This window comes from Schistocerca gregaria, chromosome 6, assembly GCF_023897955.1.
Source record: "Schistocerca gregaria isolate iqSchGreg1 chromosome 6, iqSchGreg1.2, whole genome shotgun sequence".
Classification (NCBI taxonomy): domain Eukaryota; kingdom Metazoa; phylum Arthropoda; class Insecta; order Orthoptera; family Acrididae; genus Schistocerca; species Schistocerca gregaria.
In genome coordinates, this window is record NC_064925.1 from 172,540,838 (window position 1) to 172,554,322 (window position 13,485).

The window sequence follows — 13,485 nt, forward strand, 5'->3', positions numbered from 1 at the left end:
CTTGCCATTGATATTATGGTGGCCCACCCCTCACTGTTCATTCATTTTAATTATTTTTTCTGTCTTTTATTCCCTACCAGAAGGTAGATAACATTTCTATAAAAATACATTGTTATTTATGTAAAAATACATTGTTCTAATTATATTTGTTGAATAAACTGAATATTTGTGAAACAAATATGAACTAATTATGTAAGTGTGCATGATCCCTCCCCCCTCCATGGCCCCTTTGTGGTCATAGTGAGTAGCTTGCAGCCCGAGGTACTAGCAAGTTGGGCATCTCTGCTGACATTAACAGTGACAAGCAGGTCACCTGCTGGTAAAGTGACAGGAATTGTAGAGAGTCAGCATAGTTAGTGTCTTTTGTATAGGAGGATAGATTATGGGTAAATTGGCTTAAGGTGTTGATCCACAAGGGCAGATATTTTGTCTGTGGGGTACAGTATCGAGCCACGATGAGGCATCCTTGTTGGTTGTGTTTATGTATTTTAGGAAGCCTATAGCAGGTAGAAGTGCAGGTACATCTGTCTCGGGGCCCCTCGCCAATTCATTCTAAATTTTCCAAGAATTAGTTACACTGGCAGTACAGGATAGCTATAAGCAAAGCAAGAATTTTAGTGCTTAATCATAGCGTGTAAGGTTTCACGGCCGACGTCTTCATTAATTAAAACTTCCGGGCTGAATTGCTGTGGTCCATATATAAAACTACTTCCCCTTTGTGATGTTTTGTTGCCGGCAGCCGGCAACGAAACATCAGGAAGGAGAAGAAATTTTATGTATCGACCACGGCAATTCAGCCCGGAAGTATAATTAATGAATTTCACTGCGTATTATTCCCTGCTCAGTAACTGACAATTAACATATGTTTTCCACCAATTGGCTATAAGGATGCAGATCCCACATCTATTGATTCAGCCTTACATCATCCTCTAATTCTATTTCTCCTCTGTTCTTGAATGTCTCAATTGTTCCCAGTGCTAATTTCTGTAGGTCTCACCAAGTGAGGCAGCACAGTCTTAGCATACTGGACTCACATTACACAATCTCTTTCTTCCTTCCTTGTCTAGTTTCTCTCTCTCTCTCTCTCTCTCTCTCTCTCTCTCTCTCTCTCTCTCTCTCTCTATCTATCTATCTATCTATCTATCTCTCTTTGTGTGTGTGTGTGTGTGTGTGTGTGTGTGTGTGTGTGTGTTGGCCTGACTCTAGATCTTCATGCACTTGGCAACATAAGTGTAGATTGCACAGGAGTGATTTGTTCAACTTGCTGTGCCATCTTTCCTTTCTTATCCCCTCCACCCTTTTTTCGGACTGACTCTGGTACTCAGCCACTTGGTTTGGACTGTCGTAATGACTAACAATTTTTTCATCTTTCCATTCATGGTGTAAGGGCTCATCATCAATCACTGCCCTGTACAATATTTAGGTATCTTAGCATTCTGTTGCCTCATTCACTCTTGTCATTCCAAATCCTTCTTATTCATGTATTACATTTGATTCCAAACTGCCTGCAACGTTTAATGAATTTCTGTACTGATTCCCTATTTCTCTCAACTCTATGCTTCACTATTTCAGATGATGATGATGGCATCTTCTGTACATACAGTGATGGACCTGTATTCTCATGAACCTTCAAAATGTTCAAATGTGTGTGAATTCCTAAGGAACCAAACTGCTGAGGTCATCGGTCTCTAGACTTACACACTACATAAGCTAACTTAAACTAAGTTATGCTAAGAGCAACACACACACACACACACACACACACACACACACACACACACACACACACACACACCCTTGCCTGAAGGAGGACTCTAACCCCCAGCAAGAGAGGCCGCACAATATGTGACATGGCACTTCAGACTGCGCAGCCACTCCACATGGCCATGAACCTTCAAATTTTATGCTGCCACAACATAAGGTAGCAGTGTGTCCTAATCATTAAAATGGCTGTTGACATAATGGGTCAACATCTTCCCTACTCTCTGGTGAACTCTTTCATTCTCTCATTTGCTTGCGAGTGTAATGTGCTTGTTCTTAATTTACAAGTTCATAAAAACAACAAAATTACTGCATGGATGCTAACATGAAGATGGTACCTTGGCCCGAAATCAGCATCTGTGAAGCTCCAAACTTCAATAACCAATTATTCTCCTTGGATTAAGCCACTCACTGATTTGGAGCAGCTATCACTTCTAGGTAACGTTAAAAGTGATCTATTATCATTAGTGTAAATAGATTTCTTACTGACATTTCAACTAAGACATCCAACCATTTGAGCATCTCTAATCCCTTCCTGGCCTTGGGTAGTCTCTGCAGGTGAATACACTGATGACTCAATTCAGCTTATTGAGCACATAGTACACAGGTTTTTGCATACTGTTCTACATCGTTTTCACATGTTTGCTATCAATATTGCTTGGGTATGCACCATTCCCTTGTTCTTCAACCCCAGTAGCCTCCTAACACGTGATGTGTGTTTCAATACTCCATCCTGCAGTGTAGCTGGTCCCACAACATGAGGTTACACAAGACTTCATTGAGAACAATGAATTATGGTTGTGTTCCAAATACAGTTCTTGTTGGCTGCTTGCACCTTCTGCCACCCTACAGCAGTGGATCCTACTTGTTATAATGGATTAACCTTCAGACTCGGGCCATCCATGTTCCTATGAGATTTACCTGGTTAATAAGTTACCACAGAATAAAATTCACTCAGTTTTAGTGCCCAATGTGTTAACCTGCATGATGGATCTTTTAAACTTACAGCCACTTCAAGGCTGCATCATCTGTTATCAATTTAAATTCCCTTTCAAATAAATAACACTGAAAGTATGTTATGCCACACATAAAGATCAGCATCTCCTCCATTGTAGAATTATCCTTCCAGTGCTATTCAAGTGACATGTGATATAGGCTACTGAATGCTCTGTTCCATCTATTTCTTGACACAACACACAGCCAAGCACAACTGCTTGCATCACATGACAACACAAATTCCTGTTCAAAATTCAGGAAAACCAATACCTGTTCATTTTTAACAATTCTTTCAATCCATGGGACACATCTTCACACTCTGATGACCAGTGAAACTTCTTCACTCCTTTCTTCAATAGGTGAATGAGTGACCGTGTTATCTTTGCAAATTTTCATACAAATTTCCGATGCTAACTTGCTAGACCTAAAAAGATTGCAACTTTTCCTTTGTACATGGTGTCGAAAAATGCTGTGTGACTTTTAGTAACCTGGGATCTATCCTGACTTCCTCTCAACTAATCGCTGTCATTAAATAATGTACTACTTCTAGCACAAAGTGACACTTATCTGTACTGAGTGTCAGGTGCACTGATTGCAACTGCTTAACACCTCACTTAGTCTTAACAAATGCTCTTTCATGTACTTTGCAAAGATAAATGTGTCATCTTAATACATCATACATTGCTTGATTTAAACCCTTTTAAAAAAGCTGCCTCAAATGTGCTGAAATGTATCTAATTATTTTTCAACCCGAGTGCCATATGTGAATACTGATAGTGTCCTGAAGTGATTGCAAACGCTGTATTCAGCCAATCTTCTGGTGCTATTTCTAACTCATGGTAGCCACTTGCACGATCCATGTTAGAAAAATATCTGCATAACTCCAAATTATGCAACAGCTGCTCCTTCGAACAATACCTCAATTCAGTGGCTGCAAATAAGTTATCTATGAATGCTAACACTTCCTCTTCTAGCGCTCAGTAAAAGGAGATTCTTGGGTAGTGTTACTAACATCTAGAGTGGGTACTGACAGACTGGACAAGGACCTATCCTCTCTTAATGTATCGAACTCCTTGTGCAACTCTGTATTGTCTGCCTGCGTTTGTACCATCTGATATAACATTGTCTGATCTACATCTACAATGGTGACTTTCTCTATCCTGGTTTGTCCATTGTAAAATCTGTGTTAGCAATAAAAGGAAAAGGAAAATATAAAGAAACCAACACCAACATCTCAGCCACATTTCCTACCACAGACAGGACCTAATAATTATACCTGAGTGCTAACCATGAGCATTCCTTGGTGTAATGTCCAGGCCTTATACACTTGAAACAAATCACAGAGAATGACTGGTTGCACAGAGTATTGTGCCGCAACAGGTTTCACTGCACACAACTGAGTACAAGCCAATCCTCTGTTTCCTTGTTAGCCATCTAAACTCATTTAATTCACTGACTGAGTCCCCTTTCAAAACTTCAGCTTTCCATCCATCCCCTCCAGCCTGGGTGATTATATATTGCTTCTCCAACCCTACCACATGGAGAAAAAAATTCCATTTCCATTGAAGTTCCGCTACAGATTGTTCCTCTGCAATGTTGCTTGATGGTACCGGCTCTCTGGCACCACAATTTAATTGTATCGGTCCAGCCAAGACACTTCCGGAATCAAAAAGTAGTGACAACACACCAAAATGTAATACACGGCTGACCAGCAGTCAACACCGACACCGGTCATAATCAAGAATGCCTCTTTTGCTTCAGAATGCGCAGGGCAACTGGGATTTTTTTCTACCAATACCACACCTATCTTACAAAAGCCCACTTGGTATAAATATTCTACCATTCAGCATGACTTCAATACAAGAGGTCTCCAATACAAGGTCTGTGTCCAGGCAGTGAGTGTAGTCATCGAGGTAGTGGCATGCTACCAAAGCCCAACACATGGGCAGTGTGCATGTGCCTATGGCAACATTTGGTACACGGGGGCAGATGTATGCTGCCATAGAGAAACAGCAGTAGCCTTTGAAGTGGCCTTGCTGATGTATCAATCTGGCAATGTAGAAGCTTACGTTAAACTGCAGGCAGCACTGAACAACTGACCAGTTGGAAGACACCTTGTGCTTAGCCCAGGGCCTTCAGAGTCACTTGGAGCATTAGAAAATCACATACTGGATGTGGTCTCTACTTGGTAGCACCAGCACGAGATGAGGAACCATAAGGACTAACAGGCAGCTCATAGACTATTGGATCCACCTAGTTAATGATTATGCTTGGTTGGTTTGAAGCTGCTTGGTCCCACATTGGACTATTAGTTCGCATGGAGACAGTAATGGCATCAACAGGAGTTGGAAGTCCAGGAACAAGTCGTGTTGCTAATAGCTAAGTAGAGAGCATAGCAGATGTGCCCAGCTACATGATTGTTGTGACAGAAGCCTGCCCCCTGTCATCCTCTATTCTCATATCATATTACATACTGCTTTTTCTTATTTTTGCTGGCCGGGGTGGCCGAGCGGTTCTAGGCGCTATAGTCTGGAACTGCGTGGGTGCTATGGCCGCAGGTTCGAATTCTGCATTGGGCCTGGATGTGTGTGATGTCCTTAGGTTAGTTAAGTTTTAAGCAGTTCTATATTCTAGGGGACTGATGACCTTAGAAGTTAAGTGCTGAGAGCCATTTGAACCATTGTTTTCTTATTTTTAAGCATATTCTTCAGTGTGTTTGCATATTGAAACATGAAGAACCAATTATCATGCAACAATAAGTGGTTAAACTGTATTCAGCAGTAAAAATGATCTTTGTGTGCTAATAATGCTTTATTAAATATTGTTCATGAATCGGCACAGGTGATCAGTAGCACTAATAAGATGCAGACCTGATGAGATGCACATTTTAATTAACAGGAACGATACTGCACCTGCATCAAGATTATGTCAGTTTGTACATTTTCATCATTTTTACAGTACACTTCAACTTTCAGTGTGAATAAATCCATTACTTATTGAGGCATATAGGCTTTTTTTTCTAAATGAATGGTGAAACCTAAATTTTTTGGAGAAAGAAGAATTGCAACAATGAATAATACTTTTATAGTTTGCAATTAATTGTTGTCAGTTAAAATCTTTGTTGTCCATATCATAATCCACATCTTACAGAACACATAAATCATTATTTGACTTAATCAAAAAATTAAATGAATCTAGTAATTATGGTTAGCTGATTGGAGAATAATAATCAATAAAGAGATTTGGGAACAAACTGTAACATAGCACTGCCACTAATATTGCAAAGTGTTGTTACACACTTGTAGTTAAATTTTATTTTTACTTTTTTCTAATTGATGACATTGCATGGAACACAGGGCTCCAAAAAATTGTCGATGTGTTTTCATAAAAACTGAAAAAAGACTTTACCAGCTGTGGTTTAGTCAGGGAGAGGTGGATAGAGAAAAAGAACTAAGTAACTGGAACATCAGTATTCTCTGCCTTTTGAGATATCTGTATGTGTCCAGTGAACATTCGGCTCCCACCTCCATACACCTTGATAACACTTTACTGCTGTATTAGCTTTACTGTAAGAAAGAAGATATTTTAGAGTTAAATGAAATTAATGGCTGGATATCTTTCCTACGCCTCCATTTTCAGATTAGTAAGTGTCAGTCCGATGAGTGACCTGGTAGTGTCACGTATTGCAGAGAAGTACAAGAAGACAGCTGCACAAGTATTGCTGCGGCACATCATGCAGCGAGGAATTGTGGTCATCCCAAAAAGTGTCAACCCTGACCGCATCAAACAGAACTTTGATGTAAGTTATTTCTATTTAATCTGTATATAATTTTGAACAGCTATAGTACAGTAGTTGAAGAGATGATCCCTGAGAGTACTGTTATGAGCTTTCAACTGGAAAGTGCTTGTGTCTGCAGGCAAAAACTATAATCGTCTATAGAGCTGTGACAACAGTGAGGCATTGGCATAGAGACATACAGAATTGGCGGCAATAGACATGTGAAGCAGCCGTGCCAAGCCCACTGCAACTGTCAGGGATTTTCTTTCACTGACTGTACTATAAGCAGCCTCTTCATCTCTGCATAACTACTGCAACCTATATTCATTTGAACCTGCCTATTGTATTCGAGCCTTTGTCTTCTATACCATTTTTACCCACCACTCTTCCTCCCATTGACAATTTGATAATTCCTTGATGTGTCCTATCAGCTGATCCCTTGTTTTAGTCAAGTTGTTCCATAATGTCTTTTTTCCCCGATTTGGTTCAGTACCTCCACCTCCTTATTTGTTATTTGAACAGCCCATCTAATCTTCAACATTTTTGTATAGCATCACATTTCAAAAGCTTCTATTGCTTTCTTGTCTGAATTGCTTATAATCTACATTTCCCTTCCATACGAGGCTACACATCAGACAAATACCTTGAGGAAAAAAAGGTAAAACTTTACTTATAGCATACATACCTTAGAGAAAGATTTTGACAAAGACTGGACTATAGTTTTTGAAATGGTGAAGGGAGCAGGGCTAAAATACAGGCCAAAATGTTATTCACTACTTTTGCAGAAACCAGACTGCAATATTTGCAACTTGGACTGGTTGTTTGTTCTATTGATTAGCAGAAGTTGCTGACCCAAGTTACTCCAGCATGCTGGAAATTTGTATGCAAGAATTTGTTTCCTTGTATTTTATTTTGTATTGTGGCTTTTCATTTTAGTGCTCAGAAGTCACTGAGCTGAATAGCCTGCTGCATGCTCTTTGTTATTTTAAACTTGTGTAGGAAGTGAGTGAACATGAATTCGGAGTGTTGACCACAAAAGTCATACGTAGAGTAGTGCAAATTAGAAATTGCACTAAACGGTAGTCCATCCATAGAAAGTCATTTAGACCAAGGCATGTAATCAAAGCAATTTGTATTCTTGCAGAAAGAGGTTTAGCTTTGAGAGGTGATTGTGACAGTTTTCTGGGCATCGTACAATTTTTGGTGGTGTTTGATCCAGTTATGAAAGAGCATTTAAGAAAAGTTGAAGTGTCACAACAAGGAAGGAAATGCATAGTTAATTATCTATTGCACAATATTCAGAACAAACAATTCTATTTAAAGAGCTGGAGAGTTTGTTCGCCAAGCTACAGTAACAGGGATAAAACCTAATACATATTTTTCTATTATGGTAGATGTGCCTTCTGATGAAGCCCAAACAAGCAATTTTTTAAATAGTGTTTTATGTAGGGGATGACAGTTGTAGAGGGAAACCAAGGTTCGAATATGGTAAGCAGGTTCAAGGGGATGTAAGTTGCAGTAGTAATGCAGAGTGTAAGAGAGTTGCACAGAATAGACTAACAGACCAGTTTTTTTTCTCTTCTGATGCCAGTCTTCATTTCATATCTTCTTTAGTTCAGTAATCACCAGTCATTTTGCCTGCCCAAATAGCAAAAGTCATCCACTACTTTTAAGTCTCTCATTCCTTAAAACAGTCCCCTCAGAATTGCTGGATTTAATTTAATATCAATCCATACAACACATTTCAGTTGATAACAAGCAACAAATGTTCTCTCATTTATTAACAATAATCTTTCTGTCCAGTGTTCCAGCATTTTAAAGCCTCCCTCCCCCACCCGTAATCTTAGTGACTACTGCCTGATAATATAATCAGGCTATGCATAAGTAAATAAAGACCACCTAGCCTAGTGTAAGTGCAAGGGAGCAGGAACTGAATCTTCATGTGCCAAGTCACCCACAACTACTTTAACGATCCGGACCATAAAACTTTTAGAAGATTTTGTAGTGATAACACAAGAAATGTTCACTCATTTACTAACAATAGTCTTTCTGTATGGTGTTAAAGCATTCTTCAAAGCCTTCCTACAGTGTTGGTGAGTACTGTCTGATAATACAAGGTTTGGAACTTACATAGTGGCAACTATTTATTCACAACCAACACAAAAGAGTTACATGTCTGCAGCTGTTACTGCCTTCAAAGAAGTCACCAGCACTGTGTAGAACCCGTTGCCAGTGATTTGGAATGCGTAGTATTCCATTAGCAGAGCCTGTTCTGTTGGCAGTGTGAATGGAGAGCTGTAAAGTTATGATGATTCTCATGTATGACTGTGATGGTGTTATCCTAATGCATTACATGCCTCCACAACAGACCGTCAATGCACAGTATTACTGTTTGTTTTTGGAGCATCACCTGCGACCAGCATTGCGGAAGAAATAGCGACACTTTCTGCACAACCCACCCATCGTTTTGCATGACAACACGTGGGCGTATACAGTGCAAGCTGTGGCTGCTCTGTTTGGTCGATGGGACTGGGAAGTACTGTACCATCCACCATACTCCGTGACTTAAGTCCTTGTGACCACTTTGTAGAATTTGCTTCAGAACTGTCCCAGAGATTCAACAGGCAATAGACCGCTCCATTCGAACCATCAACAGAACAGGCTCTGCTAATGATATACTACGCCTTCCACATCACTGGCAACAGTTTCTACACAACACTGGTGACTACTTTGAAGGAATGTTGTTGTTGTTGTTGTTGTTGTTGTTGTTGTTGTTGTCTTCAGTTGTGCGACTGGTTTGATGCAGCTCTCCATGCTACTCTATCCTGTGCAAGCTTCTTCATCTCCCAGTACCTACTGCAACCTACATCCTTCTGAATCTGCTTAGTGTATTCATCTCTTGGTCTCCCTCTACGATTTTTACCCTCTACGCTGCCCTCCAATGCTAAATTGGTGATCCCTTGATGCCTCAGAACATGCCCTACCAACCGATCCCTTCTTCTGGTCAAGTTGTGCCACAAACTTCTCTTCTCCCCAATCCTATTCAATTCTTCCTCATTAGTTATGTGATCTACCCATCTAATCTTCAAACTTCTTCTGTAGCGCCACATTTCGAAAGCTTCTATTCTCTTCTTGTCCAAACTATTCATCGTCCATGTTTCACTTCCATACATGGCTACACTTCATACAAATACTCTCAGAAATGACTCAGTGTTAAAATATTTCTCTTCTTCAGAAACACTTTCCTTGCCATTGCCAGTTCACATTTTATATCCTCTCTACTTTGACCATCATCAGTTATTTTGCTCCCCAAATAGCAAAACTCCTTTACTACTTTAAGCATCTCATTTCCTAATCTAATTCCCTCAGCATCACCTGACTTAATTCGACTACATTCCATTATCCTCGTTTTGCTTTTGTTGATGTTCATCTTATATCCTCCTTTCAAGACACTGTCCATTCCATTCAACTGCTCTTCCAAGTCCTTTGCTGTCCCTGACAGAATTACAATGTCATCGGCGATCCTCAAAGTTTTTATTTCTTCTCCATGGATTTTAATACCTACTCTGAATTTTTCTTTTGTTTCCTTTACTGCTTGCTCAATATACATATTGAAAAACATCGGAGAGAGGCTACAACATTGGCCTACTCCTTTCCCAACCACTGCTTCCTTTTTATGTCCCTCGACTCTTATAACTGCCATCTGGTTTCTGTACAAATTGTAAATAGCCTTTTGCTCCCTGTGTATTTTACCCCTGCCACCTTTAGAATTTGAAAGAGAGTATTCCAGTCAACATTGTCAAAAGCTTTCTCTAAGTCTTCAAATGCTAGAAACATAGGTTTGCTTTTCCTTAATCTTTCTTCGAAGATAAGTCGTAAGGTCGGTATTGCCTCACGTGTTCCAATATTTCTACAGAATCCAAACTGATCTTTCCCGAGGTCGGCTTCTACTAGTTTTCCATTTGTCTGTAAAGAATTCGTGTTAGTATTTTGCAGCTGTGGCTTATTAAACTTATTGTTCGGTAATTTTCACATCTGTCAACACCTGCTTCCTTTGGGATTGGAATTATTATATTCTTCTTGAAGTCTGAGGGTGTTCGCCTGTTTCATACATCATGCTCACCAGATGGTAGAGTTTTGTCAGGACTGGCTCTCCCAATGCTGTCAGTAGTTCCAATGGAATGTTATCTACTCCGGGGGGCCTTGTTTCGACTTAGGTCTTTCAGTGTGGTCAAACTCTTCACACAGTATCGTATCTCCCATTTCATCTTCATCTACATCCTCTTCCATTTCCATAATATTGTCCTCAAGTACATCGCCCTTGTATTGACCCTCTATATACTCCTTCCACCTTTCTGCTTTCCCTTCTTTGCTCAGAACTGGGTATCCATCTGAGCTCTTGATATTCATACGAGTGGTTCTCTTCTCTCCAAAGGTCTCTTTAATTTTCCTGCAGGAAGTATCTATCTGACCCCTAGCGAGATAAGCCTCTACAGCCTTACATTTGTCCTCAAGCCATCTCTGCTTAGCCATTTTGCACTTACTGTCGATCTCATTTTTGAGTCGTTTGTATTCCTTTTTGCCTGCTTCATTTACTGCATTTTTATATTTTCTCCTTTCATCAATTAAATTCAATATTTCTTCTGTTACCCAAGGATTTCTACTAGCCCTCGTCTTTTTATCTACTTGATCCTCTGCTGCCTTCACTACTTCATCCCTCAGAGCTACCCATTCTTCTTCTACTGTACTTCTTACCCCCATTCCTATCAGTTGTTCCCTTATGCTCTTCCTGAAACTCTGTACAACCTCTGGTTTAGTCAGTTTATCCAGGTCCCATCTCCTTAAATTCCCACCTTTTTGCAGCTTCTTCAGTTTTAATCTACAGTTCATAACCAATAGATCGTGGTCAGAGTCCACATCTGCCCCTGGAAATGTCTTACAATTTAAAACCTGGTTCCTAAATCTCTGTCTTACCATTATATAATCTATCTGATATGTTCTAGTATCTCCAGGGTTCTTCCATGTATACAACCTTCTTTCATGATTCTTAAACCAAGTGTTAGCTATGATTATGTTGTGCTCTTTGCAAAATTCTACCAGGTGGCTTCCTCTTTCATTTCTTAGCCCCAATCCATATTCACCTACTATATTTCCTTCTCTCCCTTTTCCTACACTTGAATTCCAGTCACCCATGACTATTAAATTTTCATCTCCCTTCACTATCTGAATAATTACTTTTATTTCATCATACATTTCTTCAATTTCTTCGTCATCTGCAGAGCTAGTTGGCATATAAACCTACTGTAGTAGGTGTGGGCTTCGTATCTATCTTGGCCACAATAATGCATTCACTATGCTGTTTGTAGTAACTTACCCGCATTCCTATTTTCCTATTCATTATTAAACCTACTCCTGCATTATCCCTATTTGATTTTGTGTTTATAACCCCGTAGTCACCTGACCAGAAGTTTTGTTCCTCCTGCCACCGAACTTCACTAATTCCCACTACATCTAACTTTAACCTATCCTTTTCCCTTTTTAAATTTTCTAACCTACCTGCCCGATTAAGGGATCTGACATTCCACGCTCTGATCCGTAGAACGCCAGCTTTCTTTCTCCTGATAACGACATCCTCTTGAGTAGTCCCCGCCCGGAGATCCAAATGGGGGCTATTTTACTTCCGGAATATTTTATCCAAGAGGATGCCATCATCATTTATCCATACAGTAAAGCTGCATGCCCTCGGGAAGAATTACAGCTGTAGTTTCCCCTTGCTTTCAGCCGTTCGCAGTACCAACACAGCAAGGCCGTTTTGGTTATTGTTACAAGGCCAGATCAGTCAGTCATCCAGACTGTTGCCCTTGCAACTACTGAAAAGGCTGCTGCCCCTCTTCAGGAAATACACGTTTGTCTGGCCTCTCATCAGATACCCCTCTATTGTGGTTGCACCTACGGTACGGCTATCTCTATTGCTGAGGCACGCAAGCCTCCCCACCAACGGCAAGGTCCATGGTTCATGGCGGGTTGAAGGACAGTAACAGGTGCAAACATGTAACTCTTTTGTATCACTTGTGAATAAGTAGTTGCCACTATTTAAGTTCCAACCTTCTTATTATCAGGCTAAAAGGGGTAAGACAAGAATGTGCTCTCTCTCCTCTTATATTCAATGCTTACATCCAGGAAGCTATAGACCAAGTTCGAGAAACTACTGAGGTGGGGATCAAAATTAATGGGCAGAAGATAGACATGGTACGTTATGCAGATGATATTGCTATAGTCACGGAGACAGAAGAAGATCTAGAGGAAGTCCTCAGAACAACGGAAAAAATTCTATACAATCAGTATGGAATGAGAATAAACAAGAAAAAGACTAAAGTGATGGTATGCAGTACAGGAGCAGAATATGAACCTCCGAGAATTAGAATTGGAAGAGAGGAGCTGGAAGTGATACAGGAATTTACTTACCTGGGAAGCAAAATCACAAGGGATGGTAGAAGCCGGAAAGAAATTGCGACCAGAATACAAAAGGCCAAAATTGCATTTAATCGGAGAAGGAACTTACTCACCAGCAACAACATCAGTCTGAAAATAAGGAAACGCATCATGAAAGGTTTCGTTTGGAGTGTGGCCCTATATGGATGTGAAACTTGGACAGTTGGAAGAGCAGAGAGAAGGCGGCTAGAGGCCCTGGAGATGTGGTGCTATAGAAGGATGATGAAGATCAGCTGGACAGACAAAGTAACAAATGAAGAGGTGCTTAGAAGAGTACAGGAAACCAGATCTCTGTGGAGGCACATCCAAACAAGAAGAGACAAACTTGTAGGGCACATCCTACGACACAACAATATCATTGGAACAATAGCAGAAGGAGTTATTGAGGGAAGGAATCGGCGGGGGCGACCAAGGATATCATACATGCAACAGATCATGAATGACGTTGGATGTAACAC

General features: G+C 40.3%; 1 protein-coding gene across 5 annotated transcripts in view; it reads left to right on the forward strand.

The window, feature by feature from the left end:
- Window positions 1-13,485, forward strand: part of LOC126278359 (1,5-anhydro-D-fructose reductase-like) — a 129,301-nt gene that overhangs the window by 98,696 nt on the left and 17,120 nt on the right. For all 5 annotated transcript variants that reach the window (XM_049978420.1, XM_049978419.1, XM_049978421.1 and 2 more), the window contains one exon: window positions 6,397-6,556. In XM_049978420.1, the coding sequence (XP_049834377.1) occupies window positions 6,397-6,556 (160 nt within the window). The remainder of the gene's footprint in view (window positions 1-6,396; window positions 6,557-13,485) is intronic.